The 27,511-nt window shown below is 48.3% G+C and overlaps 3 protein-coding genes across 6 annotated transcripts; 2 read left to right on the top strand and 1 right to left on the bottom strand.

Annotated features, from left to right (window-relative positions):
* The first annotated feature begins 211 nt into the window (after positions 1–211).
* SLC5A2 (solute carrier family 5 member 2) lies at positions 212–6,384 on the top strand. 2 transcript variants are annotated; one of them, XM_041749505.1, is made up of 14 exons: positions 212–367; positions 917–988; positions 1,065–1,169; positions 1,985–2,149; positions 2,463–2,568; positions 2,809–2,889; positions 3,040–3,269; positions 3,571–3,706; positions 3,966–4,073; positions 4,188–4,338; positions 4,466–4,634; positions 4,714–4,929; positions 5,679–5,808; positions 5,890–6,384. In XM_041749505.1, the coding sequence occupies exons 1-14, from the start codon at positions 242–244 to the stop codon at positions 6,114–6,116; spliced, it is 2,022 nt and encodes a 673-aa protein (XP_041605439.1). In that variant the 5' UTR covers positions 212–241; the 3' UTR covers positions 6,117–6,384. The 2 variants fall into 2 exon arrangements, with proteins under 2 accessions (XP_041605439.1, XP_041605438.1); XM_041749504.1 differs by having other exon boundaries at positions 5,679–6,384.
* RUSF1 (RUS family member 1) lies at positions 6,384–19,363 on the bottom strand. Its single transcript, XM_041749506.1, has 13 exons — positions 19,028–19,363; positions 18,709–18,823; positions 15,435–15,480; positions 13,781–13,813; positions 13,586–13,691; positions 11,297–11,398; positions 8,853–8,923; positions 8,585–8,769; positions 8,445–8,502; positions 8,005–8,075; positions 7,206–7,349; positions 7,020–7,097; positions 6,384–6,533 (listed from the first exon to the last, which is right to left on the bottom strand). The coding sequence occupies exons 1-13, from the start codon at positions 19,325–19,327 to the stop codon at positions 6,436–6,438; spliced, it is 1,407 nt and encodes a 468-aa protein (XP_041605440.1). The 5' UTR covers positions 19,328–19,363; the 3' UTR covers positions 6,384–6,435.
* A 132-nt stretch (positions 19,364–19,495) lies between these two features.
* Positions 19,496–26,938, top strand: LOC121487870 (alpha hemoglobin stabilizing protein). Of its 3 annotated transcripts, none has more exons than XM_041749948.1 (3): positions 19,496–19,575; positions 26,278–26,356; positions 26,571–26,938. In XM_041749948.1, exons 2-3 carry the CDS (start codon positions 26,282–26,284, stop codon positions 26,772–26,774), a joined length of 279 nt encoding a protein of 92 aa, XP_041605882.1. In that variant the 5' UTR covers positions 19,496–19,575; positions 26,278–26,281; the 3' UTR covers positions 26,775–26,938. The 3 variants fall into 3 exon arrangements, with proteins under 3 accessions (XP_041605882.1, XP_041605881.1, XP_041605880.1); XM_041749947.1 differs by lacking the exon at positions 19,496–19,575 and adding an exon at positions 19,599–19,665; XM_041749946.1 differs by lacking the exon at positions 19,496–19,575 and adding an exon at positions 26,054–26,110.
* The last annotated feature ends 573 nt before the right edge of the window (positions 26,939–27,511 follow it).

The raw sequence follows: 27,511 nt of genomic DNA, 5'->3' as shown, positions 1-27,511 counted from the left end.
AGCCTGGGGCACTGGGGAGGAAGTGGGGGCCAAGGCCCAAGAAGGAGTGCTCCTGAACTTGAAAGCTCTTGCTCCACAGGACAAGTGTTCGGCCTTGATGAGACCTGATTCAGCTAAACAAAGCTGGGGAGGGGGGACATGACCTGGGGGACTTGTCGGCTCACTGCCCCTGAGGTAACCATTAATCCCTCCCCTGAGGAAATCCAGGGGCTAGTCCCTTGAGGGACAAACCTTAGGCAGAATGGAGGAACACACAGAGGCAGGCTCTGTACCAGGCCCGGGAAACCAGAAGGTCCTAATTAACAACTCTGCTGACATCCTGGTCATTGCTGCTTATTTCCTGCTGGTCATTGGTGTCGGCTTGTGGGTGAGAAGTTGGGGTGCTGCTGGGGGGCCAGGCTCTTCGGGCCTGGGGGAAAAGTCTGAGGAAGATTCCATGTTCAGTAGGGGAAGGATGCCTGGATTTTTGAGGAGGAAAGCTGGGGGTGGGGGGCAAGCAAGTCTTCTGACAGCCTCAGGGAGGTCCAGCCAACAGGCATTCCTTGTCCTCCCTCCTTTGGATTGGGGTCCATTGAAGGGAATAGCGGATTTTCATTATGGACAGTGTTCTAAATGAGGTCTCTGTTCCCCTATCTACAAAGTATCTGACCAGAAGCCCATCCATATCCAAGGCCCCAGGAAAAGTCAGGCTGGATCCAGCCACACTCAAGCTTGGGTAGTTGGGCACTAGGTCAGGTCCTGGGTTGTGCTAGGTGCCTCGGAGGAGGTTGGGGCAGGGGGTTGGGTGGGAACCATCGAGAGAGCCCAGGGCTGGTTAATCTTCAGCCTAAAACAAGGCTGAGGAATGTGTTGAGAAGGCTAATGAGGTCCAAAGATGTGCTCCGAACCCAAGTCTCCCCCCACTCCTGTCTCTCAGTCCATGTGCAGAACCAACAGAGGCACCGTTGGCGGCTACTTCCTGGCAGGACGAAGCATGGTGTGGTGGCCGGTGAGAGAGGCTGTGCTGTTGAGTGGGAGGAGGCCCAGAGAAGCAGCCTAGCTCACCCCCACCTCTCGCTATCTAGGTCGGGGCCTCTCTCTTTGCCAGCAACATCGGCAGTGGCCACTTTGTGGGCCTGGCAGGGACTGGTGCTGCAAGCGGCTTGGCTGTGGCTGGATTTGAGTGGAATGTGAGATGCCCTTCTTGCCAATAACCTCCATCCCAGTGGGAACCCCTGGAACTATCACACCTGGGAGGCTCCAAGCTGGGGGCACATAAGACTGGAGGTGGGAGTTACCCATTGTGGAGGTGTGGTTGGGCTTCGAGGGTCACACATCCAGCTTGGAGGCAGGAAGATGTTGGAGATGACCACTTTCAGGGCCTACTCCTGACTTGCTGTGTAAGCCTGGACCAGCCACTACTCTCTGTGGCCTTGATTTACTCCTCTCTGAAGTGGGGTGAGCATCCTCAAAGATAGTGAAGTGCTTGTTCAGATGCTCTCTGAAGCTGTGGCCTATGAGGATCTCTGGACCAAATTAAGGCCCCTTGCAGAAGCGGGAAGGAGACAAAGCTCTGGGACTGAGGCTTGTCTTTAAGGGCTGAGATCAGGACTTCCTGGAGGAGGAGGTCTCTGAGCCGAGTCTCCAGGGACAGAAGGTTTGGGTGGGTGAAGAGGAGAGGTGAGGCAGCCCTTCCTGGCAGAGGCTGTGGTCAGCCTGAGGATCTGTGGTTGGATTCATGTGCTGGCGGGTGGGAGGATAGGGGCAATCTTGGGGGGGACTGGCCAGGGGTCATGGCCTGGGAGGACCAGGGGGGCTCTAGTTAAGGGCCCATGTTGGTGTCAAAGATCCTGTCCTTTAATATCCAGGGCTCAGGGATATCCTCTGGGCTCCCAGTGCGACCTTTCCTTGGTATAGCACGTTCAGCAAGAGGTCTCAGACTCTTGAGGGACGAGGGCGCCCTCCTGGCAGGGTCTCAGTCACCGGCTGGTAGCTGTGCCTGCAGGCGCTGTTCGTGGTGCTGTTGCTGGGCTGGCTCTTCGCGCCGGTGTACCTGACGGCGGGCGTCATTACCATGCCGCAGTACCTGCGCAAGCGCTTCGGAGGCCACCGTATCCGCCTCTACTTGTCAGTGCTCTCGCTTTTTCTGTACATCTTCACCAAGATTTCGGTGCGCATTTATGGAGGGCGAGGCGGGGCCCTGGGAGGGCGGGACCACGGAGTGGAGGCTTCTAGAAAGCCTCGGAGGGGGCGGAACCAAGAAGAAATCGCTTGTAAGAACCATGGTTGAGGCAGGGTCTGGAAGGAATAGGTTTTGGGGCTGCGACGACAATGGGTGGGACCTGGGAAGGCCAGACCATTGAAAAATAAGAGAACCTTTGAAGCGTGGCCACCTGGGGTGTTAGTCTGGGCATGAGGTAGTTCTGGGTCCCTGCCCAGGTCCCCCCTGGTCCTGACCTGTGCAATCGCTCCTTTCCCCCAAGGTGGACATGTTCTCTGGCGCAGTATTCATTCAACAGGCTCTGGGCTGGAACATCTATGCCTCCGTCATCGCCCTTCTGGGCATCACCATGATCTACACTGTGACAGGTGGCTGTGGCAGGGGCTTCGGGATGGAGTGGGCTTGAGAGATGTGCTGGGAGTGTCACTGAGGCACATTCTGCTCACTGAGTCCTGTCTGCTGACGCCCAGGTATATGAGCCTGGAGAATGGGCCATTTCTTTGAAATTTGCTCTCCAGGAAGGGGCACATTTTTCGAATTCGCACAGACACCGTATGGGCTCCGGGCATCCTGTTTGGGCTGTTTCCACTGACCCAGGCCTGTTGCAGGAGGGCTGGCAGCGCTGATGTACACAGATACCGTGCAGACCTTTGTCATTCTTGGGGGGGCCTTCATCCTCATGGGTTACGGTAGGGAGCTCAGCCGGTGGGGGAGGGGCACGGAGGTTGAGTCACAGAGCCCTCAGTGGGGGAGCAGAGACATCCTGCATCTCCAGCATGTGGGTCCTAGGGACCGTCTTGGCGCTGGCGCCCGGTCCCCTGATAACCTTGCCCTCACAGCCTTCCACGAAGTGGGAGGGTATTCAGGGCTTTTCGACAAATACTTGGGGGCAATGACGTCGCTGACGGTTTCTGAGGATCCGGCAGTGGGCAACATCTCGAGTTCTTGCTATCGACCTCGGCCGGACTCCTACCACCTGCTCCGGGACCCTGTGACGGGGGACCTGCCATGGCCTGCGCTGCTCCTGGGTCTCACCATTGTCTCGGGCTGGTACTGGTGCAGCGACCAGGTGCGGAGTCAGGGCTAGTGCCTGGAGGGAAGCTGGGGGAGAACCAGAACCGCTGTGGGTGGAGCTGACATGGGTGGGACAGGAACCCATCTGGTGGCGCCACCGGAGGGGTCAGGAACCTGGTCAGGATGGAGCTAAGCCAGACCCAGCCGAATCCAAAGAATCTGGGTCTGAGTGAAGGTGAATTGCCAGCACCGCCGAGCCAGAGGCAGGCCTGAATTAGAGCAGTGAGTTGAGGCAAGGCCTGAAGGGGTGAGGTGTCCAAGACTGGATGCAGGTAGCCTAATGGCCCTCGCCACAGGTCATCGTGCAGCGCTGTCTGGCCGGGAAGAACCTGACCCACATCAAGGCAGGCTGCATACTGTGTGGCTACTTGAAGCTGATGCCTATGTTCCTCATGGTCATGCCAGGCATGATCAGCCGCATTCTTTATCCAGGTAATATCCGCAACCCGGCCCCCACCAAAAGTCCCGTGCCCCATCCAGTCCCTTTCTTGTGCATGATCACAGGTGCCCAGTTCCCATCTTTGCTACTGTCCCTTGATTTGTAAATCCAGTAACCCAGTCCTACCACCTCCCTCCGCCCCCCAATCGGCAGTCCCATCTTTCTTCCACTAGGATTTCCTGTCCCCACTTCAGGGATCTGAGTTCCCAGACCAGGTCCCATCCTAGCCACATCGTGCCCTCTTTCCTACAGACGAGGTGGCATGCGTGGTGCCCGAGGTGTGTAAGCGAGTGTGCGGTACCGAGGTGGGCTGCTCCAACATTGCCTACCCGCGGCTTGTTGTGAAGCTCATGCCCAATGGTAAGGGTTGGCAAGGTGTGGAGCTTGCAACTAGGAGAAGTCACCCCTCACCAAGTCGCACCCTCTCGGGGACACCCTGGTGGCCGAAGACTCACAGGTCCCAACCACCTGCAGGTCTGCGCGGACTCATGCTGGCCGTCATGCTGGCGGCGCTCATGTCCTCGCTGGCTTCCATCTTTAACAGCAGTAGCACACTTTTCACTATGGACATCTACACACGCCTGCGGCCCCGTGCAGGCGACCGGGAGCTGCTGCTAGTAGGACGGTGCGGCCTGGGTTTCCCCCAGGTCCTGCCCCACCAATCAGCCCCGGGGTGGGGACAGGGAGCACTCGTAGGATTAGGGGGAGATGAGGAATCCTGGGTGAAATCTCCTGATGGCCACTAACTGCAGGCTCTGGGTGGTGTTCATCGTGGCTGTGTCCGTGGCCTGGCTACCCATCGTGCAGGCAGCGCAGGGCGGGCAGCTCTTTGACTACATACAGGCAGTCTCCAGCTATCTGGCGCCACCTGTGTCTGCGGTCTTCGTGCTGGCGCTCTTTGTGCCCCGTGTCAACGAGAAGGTGAGTGTGTAGGTCATGAGCCTGGGGCAGAGCTCCAACACCCACCAGAGGCTGACACTCTTCCCACCCCCCCCGGCAGGGTGCCTTCTGGGGACTGATCGGGGGCCTGCTTATGGGTCTAGCGCGCCTTATTCCTGAGTTCTCCTATGGCTCGGGCAGCTGTGTGCAACCCTCAGTGTGCCCAGCACTCCTCTGCGGCATGCATTACCTCTACTTTGCCATCGTGCTCTTCGTCTGCTCTGGCCTCCTCACCCTTGTCATCTCACTGTGCACAGCACCCATCCCACGCAAGCATGTAAGTGCTGGCCTCTGAGCGGGCGCCCAGCATGTGCCATGGGTGTTAACGCAGCCATCTCCACCCCCAATCTGCCGGCCCACTTCTGGGAATGCCTGGGAGTCCGGCTGGAAGGTGCATTTGCAAAGCAAGCACAATGTCTTATTTAAATGACATTTATTTGAGGTGGTCTGGGGGATGCGATTAGAGCCTCCCCAAAATCCTTGGAATGGCCTGTGGGACTCAAAACACAGGATCCAGTACATAGGCCGGGTGGCTCAGAGGGACAGAATGCTATCTCAAAGGCCCACAAAAGGGCCTGGGCTTGTGCTGCTGCAGGGGAGGTGCCCCAGGACAGGGCTGACTGGGGACCAGGACCGAAGAGCTGGGTAGAAGGATGGGCAGGACTGCACAGGTGGAGAAGGAGGGAAAGGCAGGAGGAAACTATGTGAACAAATATCCACAGGAAGGAACACTGTTAGCAGGACTAGAAGACTAGAGTCTAAAGGACCACAACTTGAGTGTAGACAGGGACTTGGGGTGATGAAACGGGGGTGACCAGGGCCAAGAGCTTTAAACACACAGTTAAAGAAACTTAGGTTTAGTCTGAGGGCAAAGGGCTGCCATGGAAGGCCAGGTTTGAGTGAACTGAGTCTGAACCAAGAGTATAGGGTGGGCAGAGGGAGCTTAGGAGTACCAGGTGGATGAGGCACTTCAGGGTGCGCGCTGGGGGAGCAGCACTCTCACTTGGTCCCTGCCCCCTCCCCCAGCTCCACCGCCTGGTTTTCAGTCTACGGCACAGCAAGGAGGAGCGAGAGGACCTGGATGCTGATGAGCTGGAAGGTCCATCCTCACCCCCCATACAGAATGGGTGTCCGGAGCATGCGGTGGAGATGGAGGGTAAGGCACTGCTTCAGGAGGTGGGGCCAGGGACTAGGAGAGCCAAGTTCCCTCAAACTGTCTGCGGTCCATTTTTCCTAGAGCCCCAGCCCCCAGCACCTGGCCTGCTCCGCAGGTGCCTGCTCTGGTTCTGTGGAATGAGTGGGGGTGGGGCCGGTAGTCCCCCAGCCCCTACTCAGGAGGAGATGGCTGCGGCAGCCAGGCGGCTGGAGGACATCAGTGAGGACTCGAGCTGGGCCCGTGTGGTCAACATCAATGCCCTGCTAATGATGGCTGTGGCCACTTTCTTCTGGGGCTTCTATGCCTGAGGCCAACTGCGTTGGACACCATGAGCTACAGTCAGGGCAGGGCTCAGCCTCAAGAAGAATAGGGGAGGGGGGAGCTGGGGGCAGGGCCTGCAGTGGTAAAAAGGGAGTACTGGCAGGATGGGCGGAAGTAGGCCCTGGTTCCCCTTCTCTCCACCTTGTTTGTCTCTGCCTGGGGCCTTGTCCATCTGACTGGCAGTTACAGCCCATGAGGCCTTGGCCAAACTGCCATAGCGGTTCCCCTAAGCAAAAATAAAAGCTTCTCTTCCCACATGTGGCCAAAGTGTGCTTGCTTCGGGTTCCTGTCCTCTATCTGGGCTGCTCACAAGATCTTCTTTTCTGGAGACGGAAGCCACGTGGCCCTCCACTCATCCACCTCTAGCTGGTGCTTCTCAGTCTTCCAGCCTGCATCCTGCAGTCCTGGGGAGAGGTCAGAAGGGTGCCACTGGGACTGCTGGAGAGAAGACTCTAGGGAGTCTGGGGAGAGTGGTAAGGAGCAGCATAGGCCAGGTGCATGCTTTGTGCACTGCCCAGGCTCCTCTTGCTTCTGCTGGGTCATTTCTGGCACAAAATGAGGCTAAAACCTCATCTGGCTATAGTGAGAATTCCCTGAGTTAGCACATGGAAAGGAGCTGGAATGGAGTAGGTGCTAAATGAAAGATCATCCAGTCATCTGTGAGCCATGCCTCTACTCCCAGTTCTTCAATGCCAACTGGAATTATACAAATTATAAACACTGACACAGCCTCAGGGACCCTCCTAACCTCCCCATCCTGCAGACAGGGAAACTGAGGTCCAGAATTCAGATCACAGAGAGACGCTTCAAAGGTATAAGGGTGGAATTAGGCAGGGCCTCTGGGAAGAAGGCCTCAGAGGCCAGGGAGGCGTGGAGTTTAAGGATGTTACCTTTCAAGAACTTTGGGAAGAGCTTGTCCAACACTTGGTGTGTCTCCTTGATGATGACCCAGCTCTCTTTGTCAGGACCTGGAGGTAGGTGCAGAACCAGAAGCTGTCAGGTCCCCAAGTGGAACAGAGTCCTTCCTCTCTCTGCCCCTCTTTAGGCGTCAGTGGTGTGGACTGTGAGATGCTTACCTGCCAGTACTCGGTTCCTCAGTTCCTCCAGCTCTCTTGGGAGGGACCCATCTCCCTGCAGGGCTTCAAGTACCAGGCCATGTGTGGCAGCCCTTAGGATGGTTTCAGGGCCTGCCTTCTGGCTCAAAACGACTTGCACTTGGCCTGGAGAAACCCAGGGACAGACCGTACTAGGGAAGGGCCACCTCCCCAAACACCCTCAAACCTACCATCCCTGCTTCACCCTTTTCATCCTGAGGCCACGGCCGGGCGTGGATGGAGGCAATTTTTCACCCTTTCCCTTCCAACTTCATGTCCTGTTGTCCCAATGTTCTGGCCAAACTGAAATGCCCAATTTCCAAATACAACTTTATATTTGTATTTGGAACCCACCGAAGTGGGTTTATCTTACATGTCTAGTAAGAATAAGCACCTTTTAGCACATAACCAGCAGACCAGAAAACTCTAGTACTTGTTTCCTCAATAGGTGACTCTGGATGGGAGAGAAGAGTTCTCCAGGGGTAACCAAACGTCATAATCTTATTTGAGTACGTTGCAATATATAAAGTGCTTTACGCAATCACCTTATTTGATTCTCATAATAACATGCAGGCAGTAAGGCAGGTATCATTACCCTCATTTTACACAGGGACAAAGTAAACAACTTTGGGGGCATGCAGCTATAATTTGAATGCACCATGTCTGAGTCTGAAGCTCCTTCCAGGACACCAGGCAGCTTCTAAACTGTCCAGGGCTTGAGGCCTTAGAGCTGGTGGAATGAGAGGGTGACCCCAGAAGGCTGAGTCGAAGGCTTACTTACTCTTTGATTTGTCCCAGTGAAGGAGGTAGGGTTCTTGGTGTCCTTCAACCAGCTGCTGCAGCTCAAAGACACTGAAGGGAAGAGAGTGGAATGGGGAAGGAGAAAGCAAAGCAGGAAGAACCAGTCCATCAGCTGAACCGTCGGTATTTCAACTGTCCTTCACCTACATCTCATCTCTCAGCCATTCCCATGCACCCCACATCTGTCCTGCTCTTCTTTCTGCAGCTAACAAATGTATCCCTTAGATCTACTCTGTGTTACACCTCTGTTGCCCTTGGGCACCCGTGCTGACCCAAGCGGGCCCAAGTCTGTTTAGTGGAAATCAAGAACCTAGAACTGAGAGGCCTCCCAGGCAGGGGAGGCCAGTTGTAAACAGAATAGAGGATGTGTGGGGAACAGAGGTGGCAGCAGCGGTGGCTGGGAGACACTGGGCTACTTACCTGGAGATTAAGCGGTGTAGGGGGACCCCCAGGGATAGAGACAGAGATGGCCAAAAACCTGTGGGAAGCTGGAGTCAGGATGCCCAGACAGGGGGAGAGACTTGGGAGACACAGGACCTGAGACCAAGGGGTTGGGTCACCTGTCCACAGTGGCTCCATCTGATTAGCTGAAGTGGGGTCAAGAACCTCTCCCCTCTGGAGGAAGTGCTTCAGAACCAGCCGGAGCCGGTCTTCGTTCAAAGTCTCTAGGACAAGGGCTCGGACTGCCCGGTAGTTGGCGTAGATGTGAAGGGCGGTGAGAAAGAAGAAACAGCCGAGGCTGAAGCTGGTGTTGGATGGAGAGTGAGGGTGTGAGCAGGGGTGGAGGCCCAGTGGGGCACCTCCTCCCTGCCCTTGGTCCCGGCTTACCTCGGGCAAGCTGACACCAGGGGAAGCATCAAGAGGCTGACCAGGAGCCCTGCCAGGTTTACCAGTGTCTCCTAGAAAATGGCAGAAGGCATGGGAGTTAGGAGAGCTTCCTTCCAGGCCAGGCTGATTATCTGTGAGTGCCTCTGACACATTCCCCTCTGTCCCAGTTCCTCCCAGGGCTTCCCACACTGAGGTGGATGCCTAGTGAGTTTCTAACGAATGAGATGTCATTTAAGATACCAGCTGCCTCTCTGTCCAGGTAGATACAATGCCCTTGGAACATGTCTTCTTTACTTCATAAGAGTCCTCTGAGCAGCCCTACACTCAGGCACATGAATGTCCTCAGAATGGGGAAGTTCTCATATTTGGTGGTTTCAAAAGACTGACCCCATAAGCCCCCTGGGATGCAAAAACTGGCAGACACATTTGCAAAGGGTTCAAGGAACCATTCAGAAAAAAAGGCACAAGGTCCAAATGTCTTCCCCTGACAATCGATGTTGTATCATAACCCTCTGATGGCCTGAGCTCACCCAAAGGGAACAGACACCAGGCTACCTGTCCCCAACTCATCATGAAGGAGGAAGAGTCTGGATTGGTGTCTGGACTACTGGGGTCCAAGGGAGAGGCGGTCCTCGCACAAAGTGGGCTTGAGGCTGGAAGAGCTCCTTACTCAGCTCTTCTGGCAAGGGGGTAGGGTGTGGAAATAAAAGCTATAGGTGTGATGGTAAATAGGAGGGCAGAGGCCTTGGGTGCACAGGAATAGAAGGACCTCCTCTCCCTCAGGTGGGAAGAATCATTTTCAGCAGCCACACTGAGTGGCAATAAAATAGTATCAGCAGAAAGCAGGAGCCTGCCACGGGACTGAGCACATGTCCTGTAGTGTCTCTTGTGATGTGTTCCTGACTCTGCAGACTAAGGACATCCTGCGGCTTGGAAAATACAGCCTGGAGCGTGTGCGAAGGCTGGGGGTTAGAAAATGAAGAGGTGAGAGGTAGCAGGCATGAAGCTGACATCCTAAAGTGTGAGTCCCGGGTTGGACTTATTTCTGCCTTCCTAAAACCTATGGAAGTGATAACGGGGGAAGAATTAATCCAACCACTTCCTGAGAGAAGGGATGTGCCTACAGGTACCCAGGGGGATTGAACCTCTGACTTATTTCCCCATCTGTAGAATGGCAACAGTGAGTAAGGATTTAATGAATTCACACAAATGAAACACTTGGCACACAGTGAGTGCTTAATAAATATTAGCTTTAACAGATCTATTTTTGAGCTTGTATTAATATTATTGAAAGGAGTTCATTTTAAATTTTAAAAAAAGTTCTATTTAGAAACTGAGCAAAACAATTCAAGAGAATGACAGAAAGCAGGACTGGACAGAACAAAGGTTTCTAAGTTGCTTCAGTGTCAAAGAAAACGATGTAATGGGGCGCCTGTGTAGCTCAGGGGTTGAGCGTCTGCCTTTGGCTCAGGTCATGATCCCGGGGTCCGGGATTGAGTCCCACATCAGGGAGCCTGCTTCTCCCTCTGTCTGTGTCTCTGCCTGTGTCTCTCATTAATAAATAAATAAAATATTAAAAAAAGAAAAAGAAAGAAAAGGATGTAGTATTTCTGACTAGCCTGGGTCTCAAATTTCTTCTGTAAAACATGGATAATTTTTTTTTTTTAAGATTTTATTTATTTATTCATAGAGATGCAGAGAGAGAGAGAGGCAGAGACACAGGCAGAGGGAGAAGCAGGCTCCATGCAGAGAGCCTGACGTGGGACTCCATCCAGGGTCTCCAGGGTCATGCCCCGGGCTTCAGGCAGCGCCAAAGCGCTGTGCCACCAGGGCTGCCCTAAAAGATGGATAATTAACAGCATCTCTTTCCTGGGGCTGGTGTGAGAGTTGAACAACGCAACACACATAGGCACCTAGCACGGGAGCTTGGGGGGGATCCAGTACCTATAGAGTTTAACTGTGTATGTGTGGGGGTCCCTGCCTTTACTCCAGGATGCCCTGGTCAGGTGAGGGGCTGGGTCAGAAAGGCCTATGAAACTGTCAAGTGGAGACCTCTGGTCAATGACTCTAGCCACCTTGCATGCTGAGGACCTTCTGATTTGCCAAGTGCTTTAACAAATGGGCCTCACATGGTCAGACATCTACTTCTCAGGTTGGAGCTATGGACCAGAGAGAGTAAAGGCCAGGGCAAGGGCCCACTCTTGGCCACACAGGCACGGGAAGGGACTTGACATGATCAGCCTGGACTTTCTGCCACTTGAACTCATGCCCTGAACCTGACTACCTGTGTGAGTTCAAAGCAGGGGGCACTATATCTCTTCCTGTGTGTCTGCCTCCCACCCCTACCCTCAGGACCACTCAGGCACTTCTCTCCATACTTCCAAATCGTGGCCTGGCCTGCCTCCTTGCTCTGACTCCCCCCAACCCCAATTCCAGCTGCTTACCTGGCTGCTATCCTTGGCTGACACATCAGCCATGTTGTTTCTCCTGGCCTGGTGCATGGTCAGGGCCGCCCGAGTGGCCCCACCAGCCACGCTCACGATGCACTAGTTGGGGAAAAGGAGAATAAAGGTCAGAATGGCCATGTGCTGTGGCAACATAGGCATTTTTGTGGCTGAGCCAAGTAAATGACTCAAACCAATTTGAGAAAACTGGGCATCATGGGACCAAACAGCAGAACCCTAAATGCTATCCTTGGTGTTCTGTTCTCATCCCTACATTTCCATTAGGTCCATCTCCCCTCTTATTCCTGGAGAGGACTAAAGCTCTGCCTGTTACATGTCTCTGTGGCCTGGTCTCAAGGAACTCTATTTCTGTCCCCAAGGTGGAGGCCCAAAGACTTTTCTTTGCCCAGAACCTCTCTAGTCTCCAACTTCTACTTTGGCTGTACCCACCCCTTTGCTAAGCTCCCAGGCCCAGTCTGGTTTCCAACTTTATGCTTCCATTCTGCCTGTAACTAACTCCACTCCTTATCTGTCCCAGGGGAGGCCCAGTCAAGTCTTCTGGGCACTTCAAAAGCCACAGTGATGGCCCTGATCTCCCAGGGCACCTGGACCTGAGATCTACAATGGGAGAACTTAGCAGTGAGGGTCCCTGATCACTGTCCTCCATCTCATATTTATCAAATCTCTTTTAGATGCTAGACACAGATTAGTGCTGTGATATAACTCAGATATAACATTTGCCCTCATGAAATCTATAAATCGAGAGACAATAAAGAAGTGTCATGCAGGGAGAAGAAATAATTTGTTCAAAGGTGAGAGGAATGTGGTATAAAATGAGGCTCGAGTGACCAGATCATGCTGAATCTTGCAAACCTTGTTAAGGTCTTTATTCTAGGAGAATGAGGGCAGGGAAGGTCCCTGGTTTGATTTCCATTCTTAAAAGGATTATGGCCTGCTCTGAGAAGTAATGAAGAGAGGTGAGAATGGAAGCAGGGAGACTACCTAGGAAGCAACCATGCTTTTTCAGCAACTAGGAAGCACCAGATGGAGGTTTAGCTGAGGGAACAGTGGGCAGGGAGGAGAAGGCAAGAAGGCATGGATGACAGCCAGGCTTCTGACTGGGGTACAGAGGTACTAGTCACTGAAACTAGAACTCTAGAGAGGGTGGGAGGGAGCCAGGGAAAGTTCATGGTCGTATTCTACTCCTTTATTGGACAGATGTAGAGACTGCAGCCCAAAAGGCAGAGTATACTGCATAATTTGAAACAGAGAGCAGAGGTCACAATCATTGGTCTACAGCTACAGCACTGGTTTTCAGCACTGGTTTTCTATAGTGTTTCCTGCCCTGGAGTTGAAGATGCTCAGGGCAGTATGCCTGGGCCAGGGTCTGGTACCTGGGCTAAATGTAATCTGCCCCAAGAACTGTTTTATCTGAAATGTCACTAGTGCCCTGTGGAGAAGTACTACTCTAAAGTGATGGGCTCTGGAGACAGATGTTACATGTCTTCTTGAGTCAGTTCTGCACAAGGCACTTAACCTTGTGGTGAAGACAGGCTAAGCTCTTTACTGAACTTTGCTATGCCTCAGTTTCCTCACCTGGATGCAGCCAACCTGAAGGAATTTTGAGGGTGGGCAGCTTGGCAGAGAGCTTGCATTCATCCCATGTGACCCTTCAGCCTTACAACCACTTTGTGCTATCTTGCTGCTGGACCTTGACCCATACGGTTCTTTCTGCTCAAAAACATCCACCCTTCACCTTAAACTCATTCTTTAGGACTCAGGCCTCGAGAAGGGGCCTATCCCTTGACTAGGCTAGAATCTCTGCTCAACCCTCTTGCAGCCCTCTACACTTCTCATCTCGAATACCAGAAAAAAAAAAATTTGTCTAATTGTGTGCAGTTTTCTTCAAAGAAAAAAATGGGAAGGCCTATATTTTATGCCAAACATGCAGTAGACACTCAATAAATATTTTACTGAAAGAATGAAAGATAGCCAGGGAGCTGGTCCCAAGATGTTGACATTGAAACCCCCCTTCTTTCAGCCCAGGGCTCCTCACCAATTCTGTGGCTTCAGACACTACCTTAGACTATCTTAAGTATGAGAAATCATCTAGTTGGAGGAGAATCAGAAAGTATGATTGAGTTTGAGTAGGAACATCTGAACTTTGTCACCTTTCTGCAAGTGCTTTGAACACAGGGCCCAGGCTGGTCTCACCTGTGGGCCTCAAGTAAGCCCCCACCCCCAACAGCATCACCAAGACAGGTATAGGGGTCCCCCAGAGGTGGATACCTTGGCCAGGTTGCTGATACAGACAGTCATAGTGAAAAAGATTGGATATATGGGAGCCATGATCTCAAGGAACATGGCCACATCATTGAGGATGTCAGCAAAAAGCCTAGGAGAAGGGATCAGAGGTTAGAGATCAGAGGTAAGAGACCTTCATAACAGAAGACTTCCCTCCCCTCTGTCTCAGCCCCTCCTTACCTCCACTGCTTGGCATTGCAGTCCAGCTTACTCCTGTTGTAGGGAAGAGATCGGTTTGCAATATGAATTTCAGGAGAAAACACATCATGTGGAGAGGGCAGGCCATCCTTAAGCTGAGGTAAGGTCTGAAGGGCTCAGCAAAATCCATACCCCAGGCAGACATGTGTCCCAATACCGTGTCACTGCTGCCTAAAATACAATTAGCTGGGAGGACCTTCAGTAGTCACTTAGTGTCTCCCGTTTACTGATTCATGATGCATCAGAGGAAAGAACTGATTGCCTTGTGGTTGCTCCCCACCCTCTGGCCCTCCTCTGAGGGAGGCATCCCTGGGTCCCTCTGTCATCTCCCCACCTCTTCCTCCTGCTTGATCAAGAGTACTCAGCAAGAGGTCCACATATTTTGGACCAGTAAACAACTACATTTAATGTAACCCCTGCAGGTTACAGGTAAGTAGCCCAAAGAGGAGATATGACTTCCCTCAGATCACATGGAAAACAGGAGCCAAGAGAGGAAAAAAAAAAAAAAAAAGGCCAAGAGAAAGAGGCAGGCTCTGACATCCAGTCCTAGGATATTTCTATCACCAAGAGGATGGATGCCTTTTCTGCCAGTCATAGGGACTCCCTGACCCAAGCACACCTGGGGACCTCTTCTCTAAGAGTGCAGTGGCAGGAAATGCCGTAGCTCCAGACCCCAGCTCAGAATTTGCAGCATTAGCCCTGTCCCTTATTATGAAATCTCCTGAAAGGAAAACGGAGCATTCCTAGGTGGGGTATAGGACACACCTGAGGAACTCCTGAAGGAATGAATGGCAAAGGCAGGACCAGAACACATGGAACTGGTCTAGGGCAGAGCAGCAGCCTGACACTATTAGTTACAAGCTGTGTGACTTGGGTAACTTCCCTTTTTAGGTCTGCTAACATGTACACATTCAATCCTTCTCTACAAAGTTGTTCTAAGGATTAGGGATGATATGTAGAGAGCTTGTGAGGCACAGAACTATTAATAGCAGCTAGTGTTTTCTGAGCACTTATTATGTGCCACAATATGCTATGTGCTTTGCGTAACTATCTTACTGAGCACACTGTAGGTAATGTCTGCCTACGATTAATTGCAGATACTAAATCACTCCTGAGGTTGCCCAAAACTGACATGAGGAGGAAGCAGGCAGCACAAGATCCTAAATTCCTTCTAGATAAATGGTAATGCTGATTCCATGTGGAACAGGGATCCTGATGACCTGCCCAAGTCCACTCCCTCGTAGGCTCAGCAAAGTCTAGTCAAGTACCTGAGCCACCAAAGTTAACTTCTGGAGTAAAATCATTGCTTTTGAATTAAACATTGTCCTGTTCAGGCTTCTCTTTCAACAGAGGACACTTCGAGCCTTATGGCTGTATTTTTCCATCATGGACAGCAGCGTGGTAAATCAGCGCTCTTAAAGGCAGGTGTGATAACAATGCCTCTGTGGCTTCATTGCTAGGGTGAGCCACCTGGACTGGGTACTTACTAAGGACTCCTCAGCTCTGATGAAGTAATTGCTGAATCTCCCTTCCTCAGGAGCCTGGTAAGAGAGGAAGAGCTAAAAAATATAGCCAGGGATGAAACAGAAATGACCCCTGTCTGGAGAGAGTGGCCAGACCAGGAAGACAAACTCACCCCTTCCACCAGGCAAAGATGATGCGGCCCAGCATGCCAGTTGAATCTGGGGAGAGAGGCACTGGTAAGGAACAAGGGAGAGTCTTGGGGGCTACTGGGCCTGACAGACCCGGGCACTGAAATAGCCGATTCACCTTGGATCACTGCTCCTAGGAACTCAGTTTGGCACAATAAATATTGGGTAGACAGAGCTGTATGATGCAGTCAGAAGGGTCCAGACTTAGCAGTACCTCAGTACATACCCAACAGAACTATGTACCCATATGTGCCAAGAGACAAGGACCAGAAATACTCTTTGCAGCATTGTTCATCAATAGCAAAAAAACTGGAATAATGCAAATGCTCATCACCAGGAGAATGCACTGATTCTTGGCATCAAGAATTCATTCACTCAGTGACATATCGGGAAGCAGCAAAAATCTAATGTACAAACACTCGTATCAGATGAATCTTAGTATCATAATACTGCATGAAAAAATAAGCTAGGAAGACAACATGGCAAAATATACTTTTCATAAGGCTCTAAATCTAAACATAGTGTTTAAGTTGTATATATATATATATGTTGTATATATATATATGTTGTATATATATAGCAAAACTATTACAAGGAAAAGCAGGAAATTCCAAAGTTACTGCTGATATTCTAGCTCACGGGTGGCCAGTAGAGTATATATTTTAAAAAAGGGATTTGAACTGCAGGTTGATGACAGAGACCTGGGGATGTGGGTCAGAGGGAGAGGACTGCTCAGGTTAAAGAGAGTCAGAAAAGTCTCCAGAATCAGCTAGACCTTCATTTGCACAAATGCTTACTGGCTACTTACTTCGTGCCAGGCACTAACCAGTGAGGTAAGGGGATACCCAAGAAGTCATGGTTCCAGATTCAACACGCAGAGTAAAAGCAGATAGCAATCAGTATGAAAAACACTGATTTAGACCAAGGACTGGTTAACTGTGATCTATAATCTTCTACTCCCTGTTTTATAAAGTTTTATCAGAATATAGCTGTGCCCATTCATTTACAGACGTTCTCTGGCTGTTTTTGTAACACGATGGCAGAATCAGTTGCTATGGCTGAAACTATATTGCCTGCAAAGTATAAAATATTTACCACCTGGTCCTTTAGAGAAGGTTTGCCACCCTCTGATTTAACCCCTTATACTGAGAGTAGCATTCCTTAAGTTCAGCAGGGGAATCACAAAAGACGGTTTTAGAACCAAACAACTGGGAAGGCCTCCTATAGTGGACACTGGAAAGGAAAGATACAGTGGGCAGTCTGTTTGAACTTGAAGGCATGGACCCTTAAGTGAATGAAGAAGGGAAACTAGACTATGGGGAGGATTGGGTGTTTCCTACAATGCATAGGGGTGGCAAGCTGGCCTTCCCCATTGTCCATTGGAAAGAGATGAACTCACCCCTTGCCGCAAGCAAATTCAATCCCTGGGCAGTGAGGCCTTTCAACTGCTACTTTTACGCAATCCTGGGACTGAGGAACACCAGTAAACATGCTGGTAGGAACCTGAAATTCCTACTCCTTCCCATCTTCACAACAACCCTATGAATTTGGGATCACTTCTTTTCACAGATGAAACAACAAAGCTCAAAGATGGGTCAACAAAAATGGGACATTTTAAGAGAAAATCGGGATTTCCAGCTTTTCTGGAAAAACCAGACATGGCAACACCAAGCCTGCTTTCCTTATCACAACTGGCTGGGGCTGAGCAGTGGCTACGTCAGAAGAGGCATGTGTACAACACATTTCTCATCCAGCCTGCTCTGTTTCTCACTTCTGTCCCCTGTATGTCCTAGGAAGCCACCAAGGTGGCTTTATAAGCTTCCTCCATCACCCAACTTTACATTCTTTGTTTCAACTATATTTTATTCTCCACAAAATGTTTATTGTTCCACTTCAGATTCTTGTATTGGATCAACTCAGTGACTCTGAACATGCCAAGATTACTTTTACTTGTGGAGAGCTCACTGGGCCAGACTCTTTCTTCCCTCTGACCCAATACTCCTATCCAATTAGGTGTATGTCCTGCATACAGGGGCCACTGGGTAGGAAGGGAACCTACTCTATCTTTCATCAGCAGTCTGCAGATGCTTGTCAGAATCTGGAAGGTGGCACTTGGATGCAATGACACATATCCTCCCTGTATCTGAAAGTCAACACTGTCCACTAGGCTAGGAAACTTAATTTCCACTTGCACTTACAATTAGCTGAACTATATGATCTAGAAACTTCTGAGAAGAGATTGGCTGTCCAGAAATTGTACTAGGCTCCACTCTAAATCCCACCGGCAAGAGTGTGGCAGTTAAGAGTAGGATACGGGAGTCAGTTTCCCTTTTATTTTCTTTTTTTCTTTCTTTTTTTTTTTTTTAGTTTCCTTTTTCTTCCCTACTTCGCTCTTCAGGTCGAATAGTTACCAAACCATGTTTTATTTTAGTGGTTTTTCAAAAGGCTGTACATACCCAATAGGCGGTTACTGTAGTCATTATTTACAGCATCATCTAGTATCCCAGATGCTCTAAAGTGCCGTTGTCTTTCCCAGAACCTCCTCTTTCCTACTCAGGACTAAATACAAAATTGTTTTGTTTTGTTTTTTTCCTAGAATTGATCAATTTCCCACACATCAGGCAGCCGGTGGTGCTTTTATTCAATAACCCTGCTCTTAGGGGATCCCTGGGTGGCTCCGTGGTTTGGGCGCCTGCCTTTGGTCCAGGGCGCGATCCTGGGGTCCCCGGATCGAGTCCTGCGTCGGCCTCCCAGCATGGAGCCTGCTTCTCCCTCTGCTGTGTCTCTGCCTCTCTCTCTCTCTCTCTCTCTCTGTCTACAATGAATAAATAAATAGAATCTTTGAAAAAAAAAAAAAGAAAAAAATAAAACCCCTGTTCTTAGGCAGTGCTCCACAAAAAGACTAGGGGTGAAGGAGAGGGGGTGATTAACTTAGGGACTTGGGCTCCAGATGATTTAGGGACCTGGAACAGTATGTATGGAGAACTGCGTGTGGCTGCAAAACTCATCCTCAGGATGAGTATGTTCGTGTGGCGGGCGACTAAATTAATCGTTGAGTATCGCCAATAGAAAGATTGTTTTAGGGACTGGGGGAGAGTTGGCTCCCAGATCCAATCAGGAAAGAGTCCATGCATAGACACACCACAGCCCAGAACACTAGGGATGGGGGAAAAGGAGGGAGGGGTTGGAGGAAAGAGAGGCCGAAGAGATGGCAGGGCTGACAGCAGCCACAGGTGAGGTTCCCGGGGCCCAGCTCACCTTTCACCAACCAGGTGGCGGTGGCAGCTGAAACAGAAGCTTCTGCGTTCCCCACCCCTATGCCCAGCAAGACTGCGTGCGTGGCCAGGGAGCCCGAGAGGCTGGAAGCAAAGGCCTGGAGGAGAAAAAGAAGGAGGGGTGAGGAGCGCGCGCTGGAGCACAGAGGTCCAAGTTCTACCAGCAGCTCTGAGATGTGTGACCTGAGACACGTCGCCGCCCTGCTCTGGGCCGCAGCCTCCAACCTCTACATGGAGGGACCCGCGCGGACCCCTCCACCCCTGGCTCGGTGCCGCCCCCTCCCCCAGCCGGCCGGGCTGACCTGCACGGAATCCCACAGCTGGTAGGGCAGATAGTCCGGGCTGACGCTGTCGGGGAAGCCCTGCGGCAGGAACACGACCAACAGGCCGGAGAGACGCGGGGAAGCCGTCCCGGGGGTCCCCCCTCCGCCGCCATCCCGTCCTCGGGCTCTCCCTGGGAACGGCCCAGAGAGCCCCCACCAGCGCCACTCCCAAGCCTCCCACTGCAAGCTGCCGTCGGCGGCGGCGAGGCAGCCCCGCGCCGCCCCGGAACCGAACTGTTCGGAACACAGCTGGGCCTCAAGATTCGCACCGCCAGCCATCTCGGAACGCGCCTCTCCGGGGCCCGCCGGACGCAACGCGGCCGGACCGCGTTTCCGGCGTGGCTACGGCGGCTGCAGAGGTGCAATCTTCCTTCGCGAAGGGGCCGCCCCCCCCCCCCCCCCAACCCACTCCCCCGCGTCCTCCTCGGTGCGGCCCCGGGAACCCGCGATTCCTCTTGGGACCTCCTGGCCTAGCTGCGGACTCATCGAGGCTGCCCCCCGCCTTTGTTCTCGGAAGCCTTCCGCAGGTGGGCCGCAGGAGCAAGGGGAGCCCTTCAGCCCGCCAAGTCCTGGAGATGCCTGCGTGCCTCTAACTTGCAACTTTGGAAGAGCTATGGGTACAAGGGAAGAGGGCATCCCTGGGAGGCCGCTGTGTCTGAGACCCAGGCGTGTGATGTGGGGCAAGTCAGTGTCCCTCCCTGGGCTCAGGTGCCTTCTTTGTTGTGAGAGCAGGGACTATATATTATTTCTTATTTTATCCTGGGTCCCCAACACGTAGTAGGTGTTTATTTTTTTATATTTTATTTTTTATTTTTTAATTTATTTTATTTTTATATTTTATTTTATATTTTACTTTATTTTATATTTTATATTTTATTTTATATTTTATATTACATTGTATACATTTTATATTTTTATTTTATTTCATATTTTATTTTATTTTATATTTTATTTATTTTATTTTTTCATAGTAGGTATTTAAAAGATATTACAGGGACACCTGAGTGGCCCAGCGGTCTCCCTTTGGCTCAGGGTATGATCCTGGAGTCCCAGGATCAAGTCCCACATCGGGCTTCCTGCATGGAGCCTGCTTCTCCCTCTGCCTGTGTTTCTGCCTCTCTCTCTCTCTCTGTATCTCTCACGAATGAATAAATAAAATCTTAAAGAAAATAAAAAAAAAATTAAAAAAGATATTACGAATGAATGAGCATATCAACTAATGCATGATGAGAAGTTGGAGCAAATGATCCCTGAGGTCCTATGCTTTACCCAAGCCTGGAAGAATATAATTTCTTTTCTTTCTTTCTTTCTTTTTTTAAATTTAAATTCAATTTAGATAACACACACTGTATTACTTTCAGAGGTAGAATTCAGTGATTCATCAGTTGCATAGAACACTCAGTGCTCAGTACATCAGTGCCCTCCTTAATGCCCATCACTCAATAATCCCTTCCCCCACCACCACACCTCCAGCAACCCTCAGTTTGCTTCCTAGAGTTAAGAGTCTCTTATGGTTTGCCTCCCTCTCAGTGTTCATCTTATTTTTCCTGGAAGAGCATTATTTCTGAAAGGATCCTTAGGACATCTGAGGAATGAGAAAATCAAGGGATTGCAGTTAATAGTCTCAGAAATTGAGGAATAGGCAAGAAGTTCTTGTGTGTTTATTGGTGGGAAGGGTCCATTAAATTGGGAGAAGGGTCTAAAGACAGTGTTTCTCTCTCTCTCTCCCAGCTCATCTCTTTTTCTCCTTCCCTCTCTCCCTTTCTCCTTCCATCTGGTATAATGTAGAAATTTGCCAAAAGTGCCCTGTTTTTTTATCGGAAAATAAAATATCTTGGCTTCTGAGCCTGGCTTTCTTGGACTCCCACAGTCTGACTCACTGGTTGAAACTTATGATCCTCCCAAACTGTCACCTTCTTCTAGGGTGTCAGCCTGGAACACTCTTCTACCCCGCCTCACCTTATCTGAGACCTACACAGAGTTTCTCTGATGCTAAGATAGACCTGGGGCACTTCATTATTATTTTTTTAAGTTTTTTTGTTAGAGTGAAAAATTGAAGGGTTATAAACATGTAATATTTTATTGATTTATTTAAGTTTTTATTTACATTCCAGTTAGTTAACATAAAGGGTAATATTAGTTTCAGGTGTACAATTTAGCGATTCAACACTTCCATACAATACCATACAATACCACAAGTGGACTGCTTAATCCCCATCACCTACCTACTTTACTATCCCCCCACCGACCTCCCCTCTGGTAACCATCAGTTTGTTCTCCATAGTTCAGAGTCTGTTTCTTGGTTTGCCTTTCTCTGTCCTATTTTTTCCCCTATGCTCATTTGTTTTCTTTCTGAAATTCCACATATGAGTGAAATCATATGGTATTTATTTTTCTCTGACTGATTTATTTTGCTTAGCCTAATACCCTAGATCCATCCGCATTACTGCAAATAGCAAGATTTCATTCTTTTTAATGGCTGAGTAATATTCTATTATGTGTGTGTAAAAAATATATATGTATATGTATATATATCACATCTTCTTTACCCATTCATCAGTCAGTGGACACTTAGGCTGTTTCCATAGTTTGGCTATTGTAGATAATGCTGCTATAAGCATTGGGATGCATGTATTCCTTTGAATTAGTACTTTTGTATTCTTTAAGTAAATACTTAGTAGTGCGTAGGATAATTCTATTTATAAATTTTGGAGGAAGCTTCATGCTGACAAATGTGTCATATTTTAAATGTTAGCCTGTGAGTGCATTGAACTCTGAAGCCAACCTCTATGAATGAATTCCGCCAGAGGGCCTTAGTTTGAATCTAGGTTCTGTCACTTAGTATCTGTGAGATCTTGGGCAAGTTTTTTATCTCTCTGTTCTTCAGTTTCATCATCTGTAAAATGGGAATAATACTAATGCCACCATAGGTTTGAGTTGAGTATTAAATGAGTCACATGTGTAGAGCTGTTTGGCACAGTTTTTAAGTACTTAAACAGTATTTAAGTGTTGACCATTATTTGGAGTTAAGGTCAAGTCTTCAAATATGGGGCTTTTTGCTCCATTTGAGGCAGTTCAAATGGCCCTCATGACTAACATCACCATATAATTCATTACCCAAATCGGAATTTTTGGAAGTGTCATTAAAGGAGGCACTACAAATAATTATGTTGGGGAAACAGACTGGAGCTGTTCTGGGCAATATATATTGTCACGCTAATTATGGATCTCTTAGCGTTACTGACCACCATTGTCTACATTGATTTCTCCTGCTCAGAGACCATGGCAGCCCTTGTTCACTGTAGCACTTATTTAGCCCTTACCATATGCTTTCTGGAGCCAGTTTGTATTTACCTTTATTAGATACTTGTGTCCTGTCTTTTCAACTAAACTATAAGCGAGGACAAGGACTCATCATACACTTCTTTGAGAAGTGTCCAGATCAATAGCTTGATGAAGAGATGAGTGATGGTTCCCCTTTTCCTACCCCATGAAACCTCTTGGTAGTCTGCATTCGATAGTATACCAAGCACTGGGTAGACTATTCCAAGCTGCTTATCTCCTTGACTTTACTCTCATTGATCCCCACACTTCCACTCTTGCCCTCTTACAGTCCACTCCAAGCAGTTTAAAGCTCCTCTGCTTAAAACTTTTCAGTGGCATCCTATTGTTTTTATAGAAGAAGATTGCAATATTCTCTCCAAATCCTTCAGTGGTTTTTCTTCACACTTGAAAATGAAACACAAACTTCTTGTCATGGCCCACAAAGCTCTGTAGACTGGGTCTTGCCCTATCTCTCAGATGTTGCCCTTATCATTCATTCTGTCATTCCTCCCACCAGAACACAAACTCCAGGAGGACAGGAACTTTGTCTTTGGTACTGAATATATTCCCAGCGCCTTGTACCAGTGCCTGGTGCAAGGTAGGTGCCAAATATCAATTTGTGGAATGAATGAATTTATTTTCTCAATAGCCCTTGTAAGGGCTTTTGAGAAAGCCCTTATTATTTTATTGTTTCTTTGCAAACAAGAAAACTGAGCCTTATATATGTGAAGTGACTTCACCAAGGTCACAGAGCTGAAAAGTGGCAAAAGCATTCATTTATTTATTCATTCAATAAATATTTAGTGAACAGCTGCTACTCTTTTAAGCACTGGGGCAGGATTCAAATTTGAGGCTAATGATTTTAGAACTACACCATCTTCTTTCTACCTTTAAAATTTTGTGTTGGGCAGCCCTGGTGGCTCAGCGGTTTAGCGCCACCTTCAGCCCAGGGCCTGATCTTGGAGACCTGGGATCAAGTCCCACGTCAGGCTCCCTGCGCGGAGCTTGCTTCTCCCTCTGCCTCTCTCTCTCTCTCTCTCTCTCTCTCTCTCCCCCTCTCTGTCTCTCTCCTCTCTGTGTATCTCATGAATAAATAAATAAAATCTTTAATAAAAATAAAATTTTGTGTTCTTTGTAAGAGTTATACAAATAATAGAAGGATACATTCTTTCTGTAAAGTAATTCAAATAATAATATAGATAGATAAGTTCAAATTCTTCCTTGACATTTATTCCTTTTTTTCCATTTCCCAACAAATACTAGTCAATCCCCAGAACTGAACATTGTTTATTATTCTAGACACACATACACACACGTGTGCACAGGCACACAGAGAGAGAGAGAGAGGAAGGGAGAGAGGGAAACATAATTTTATGTTTAATCCTTACTCTCACGGAGTAGTCTGTTCTATGGTTTGTTTAACATTATCTTAGAAATCTTTTCATATCAGCACATAAATATCTACCTTATTTATTTTAATATCTGCATGTCATGCCATAGTATGAATATGCCATAATTTCTTTAGTGATTTCCCTATATTAATAGGCATTTGGGTTTTTCTGCCTTTTCATTATTGCAGATAATTTCAACGTTATTATGGCAAATTCCTTGTACAGGCCTTTCTGCATATTGAATATGAATAACTCTTTAAAATGGAGTTCAAAGCAGAATCATTGGGTTGAAGCATATATGTACTTTAATTTGAACAAGTATTGTCAAATTATCTCTCCAAAAAGCTTTACCAATTTACACTCCTTTAACAGTGCATGAAAATGCTTATCATAATCAAGACATATATAGTTCTGTTGTCCAAAAAATTTCCCTTAGGCAGCAGCTTTGCATTTTAATCTCTAATCTTGTGTTCTGCTCTGCTTTCTGCCACTATAGATTGTTTTTGTTTATTCGAGAATTTCATAGATCTAGAATTATACTGTATATAATCTTTTATGTCTGGCTTCTTTTTTTTCTAAAAATTTTAATTTCAGTGTAGTGCTATATTAGTTTCAGGTTGGGGTGCCTGGGTGGCTCAGTTGGTTGTGCACCTGGCTTCCGCTCAGGTCGTGGTCCCAGGGTTCTGGGATCGAGACCCGCATGGGGCTCCCTGTTCAGTGGGGAGCCTGCTTCTCCCTCTTCTCCCCACTTATGCTCTCTCACTATCTCAAATAATAAATATAATCTTTTATGAAATATTAGTTTCAGGTGTACAAAATAGTGATTCAACAATTCTGTATATTAAAAAAAAGAAACAATTCTGTATATTGCTCAGTGCTCATCAGGATAAATATACTCTTAATCTCCTTCATCTATTTCACCCATCCCCCCGGCCACCTCCCTGCTTCATGTCTTCCTTATGCCCCTGTTTCTTCCTCTTTATTGTATGTCTAACTTCTTTTGCTCAGCATAATTATTCTGAGATTCATCCATGTTCCCATGAATACCATTAGTCTGTTCCTTTTTATTGCTGAATTAATTGTATGAATTTAATTATAATTTAATTATATGAATATGCCACAATCTGTGTATCTATTCAGTGGTTATTGGACATTTAAGTTATTCCCATTTTGGGGAATTATGAATAAAGCTGCTGTGAACATTTGCATGTAAGTGGTTTTATATATATATATCTGTGTATATATATATAATATTGTATTTATTTATTCATGGGAGACACACAGAGAGAGGCAGAGACCTAGGCAGAGGGGGAAGCAGGCTCCATGCAGGGAGCCCAATGCAGGACTCAATCCTGGAACTCTGGTATCATGTCCTGAGCCAAAGGCAGACACTCAGCCGCTGAGCCACCCAGGCATCCCTGCATGTAAGTGTTTTTGTAGATGTGTATGTTCATTTCTTATGAACTATACCTAGGAGTGGAATTGCTGGGTCATGTGGTAATTGTATGTATGGAAGCAGACCAAGTATCCATCAATAGATGAATAGATAAAGAAGATGTGGTATACATACACAATGGAGTATCATTCAGCCATAAAAAAAGAATGAAATCTTGCCATTTGCAATGACATGGATGGAGCTAGAGAATGTAAGTGGAACTAAGTGAAATAAGTCCGTCTGAGAAAGATAGACACTATATAATTGCACTCATATGAGGAATTTAGGAAACAAAACAAATGAGCAAGTGAAAGAGAGACAGAGACAGAGAGGGAGAGAGAGCCTCCAAGAAATAGATTCTTAACTATTGAGAACAAATGGATGGTCACCAGAGGGGAAGTGAGTAGGGGGATGGGTGAAATAGAGGATGGGGATTAAGGAGGGCACTCATCATAATAAGCACTGGGTAATGTATGGAATTATCAAGTCCCTATATTGTACATGTGAACGTACTATAACACTGTATGTTAACTATATTGGAATTAAAATGAAATGAAATGAAAAAAAAGTATCTGTCATCCAACAGGGAGTCAGTTGATACTAATTCTTTTTGTCTGAATTTTAGTTTTGGAGTGTGGATACTGGGATGTGGGGCAGATGGCAAGGATCTGTCCTGGGTTTGGTTTTCTAGGTCTCCCTACTTATCTGTTTTTAATGGCCTTGCTATCTTTTAACTTCAGGGAAACCTCTCCCTCGTTCCCAACCCCTGGTTGACCTATCACCTTCCTTCAGGACCTAGATGTAGGGCGTTTCCCTCTTATGCTGACACTTGACTCTGCCTACATTTAGCTCAGAGAGGGACATAACACACCCTGGAAACTGTGGGTGAGACATACACCGTTGGACCTGCAGGTGAGCCAGCCTGGGAGAAATGTGATCTCAGCAGGATATGATTTGAAAGATGCTGGAGAGGTGGTCCTACAAGGCACCAGAGATCTTTAAGGGAAATAAGGGAATTGGGGGAAATATGCAGGAATGAAGAAAAGGATACTTAAATTTGATCTCTTTCTCTACCGTAGGCAGATGGCTTTGCTTCAGGCCAATAAGGATCTCATTTCTACAGGAATTAAGGAATTTAATGTTCTGCTGAATCAGCAGGTAAGCCCAGGCACTGTTTCAAAGGATAGGACTAAACTCTTGGCAGGTGGGTGAGGGCAGAGAAGGGACAATAATTTGGAACTGGGGGAGGGGGGTAATGGTGCAGTTAATGGCAACAATTAGAGACAGGGAATACAAGTCAGAGAAAGGAGAATGTCAGAGGTTGTGGCTTATTCTTGAATCACACAGCTGACCACATTCCCTCTCCCTGCAGGTCTTCCCTAATCCTCCTATCCCTGAAGAAGCCATGGTGACTATGGTGAATGACTGGGTGAACTTCTACATCAACTATTACAGGCAGCAGATGGTGGGGGAGCAGCAAGAGCAGGAGAAGGCTCTCCAGGAACTTCAGCAAGAGCTAAATACTCTGTCTGCCCCTTTCCTGGAGAAATATAGAGCTTTCCTGAAGCACTTTTGAGCAACTAAATCACCCACTGCCTTTCTCTTAGCTCAAAACCCCAGGCCTGCATCTCTAAGAAACTCTTAAATCCTACCTCCGAGTTCTTGGAGTGCTCAGGCTCTGCTCCTTCATGGTGTTACTCTGCCTTGACACCTCAATAAAGACCAAATTGGTTTGCTGGTCTTCCTGTCTCTTCTGTTCTTTTTCAGTTGTTGGTCCCTGACTTGTGGAGGCAGTTGGTTCCTTTTCTTTTAGCTCTATTTCCTAGATATGATCTTGGATATTTAATTCCTTTAGAGCAGAGGTTAGCAGCCTTAAGTAACCACTGGGCAATACTAAAATAGCCTGAACGAGAGGCCAGGCAGGCAGAGAGAAAGTGTTGGGGGGTTAGAATCATAAAAATAAAAAAAAATAAAAGGAAAAGAAAAAAGAAGCTCTCTAGAAATTGTGGCCCTGTGAAATTCTTGTTGAAAGACTTCCAGTCTTGTTCATCCTACAGTAGGTGAAATCAAGAGGCCACTCATCTCAATTTTCCAATTCCTTGCCCTTAGCCCCAGCTTGAACAAAGTTCTAGGATCTCAGAACTCTAATACCACAGAATACCTCCCTGGAGTATCACTGTGAGAGTTGGAAAGGATCTTGGGAACCATTCAATACATCCCTTATTTTTCAGATAGGAAAACCTTTGGCTCTGAATCCCTCAGCCTCAGATCCTAGGCTTGGGAAGCATAGATTCCTGTCCTCCTCTGGGCCCT

This window comes from Vulpes lagopus, chromosome 3 (assembly GCF_018345385.1).
Source record: "Vulpes lagopus strain Blue_001 chromosome 3, ASM1834538v1, whole genome shotgun sequence".
Taxonomy (NCBI): domain Eukaryota; kingdom Metazoa; phylum Chordata; class Mammalia; order Carnivora; family Canidae; genus Vulpes; species Vulpes lagopus.
This window is presented reverse-complemented; position numbering and strand designations above follow the sequence as displayed.

What these genes read in the sequence shown, in the direction of transcription:
- RUSF1 (XM_041749506.1), bottom strand. Translation starts at nt 19,327, where the DNA reads ATGGCTGGCGGTGCGAATCTTGAGGCCCAGCTGTGTTCCGAACAGTTC. An exon ending in CAGCCAAGGATAGCAGCCAG is followed by an intron (nt 8,924 to 11,296) that starts GTAAGCAGCTGG and finishes GCCATTTTCTAG; the next exon opens with GAGACACTGGTAAACCTGGC. An exon ending in GATGGAGCCACTGTGGACAG is followed by an intron (nt 8,503 to 8,584) that starts GTGACCCAACCC and finishes AGCTTCCCACAG; the next exon opens with GTTTTTGGCCATCTCTGTCT.
- SLC5A2 (XM_041749504.1), top strand. Translation starts at nt 242, where the DNA reads ATGGAGGAACACACAGAGGCAGGCTCTGTACCAGGCCCGGGAAACCAG. An exon ending in GAAGCATGGTGTGGTGGCCG is followed by an intron (nt 989 to 1,064) that starts GTGAGAGAGGCT and finishes CTCGCTATCTAG; the next exon opens with GTCGGGGCCTCTCTCTTTGC. An exon ending in TGCCCCGTGTCAACGAGAAG is followed by an intron (nt 4,635 to 4,713) that starts GTGAGTGTGTAG and finishes CCCCCCCGGCAG; the next exon opens with GGTGCCTTCTGGGGACTGAT.
- LOC121487870 (XM_041749948.1), top strand. Translation starts at nt 26,282, where the DNA reads ATGGCTTTGCTTCAGGCCAATAAGGATCTCATTTCTACAGGAATTAAG. An exon ending in ATGTTCTGCTGAATCAGCAG is followed by an intron (nt 26,357 to 26,570) that starts GTAAGCCCAGGC and finishes CTCTCCCTGCAG; the next exon opens with GTCTTCCCTAATCCTCCTAT.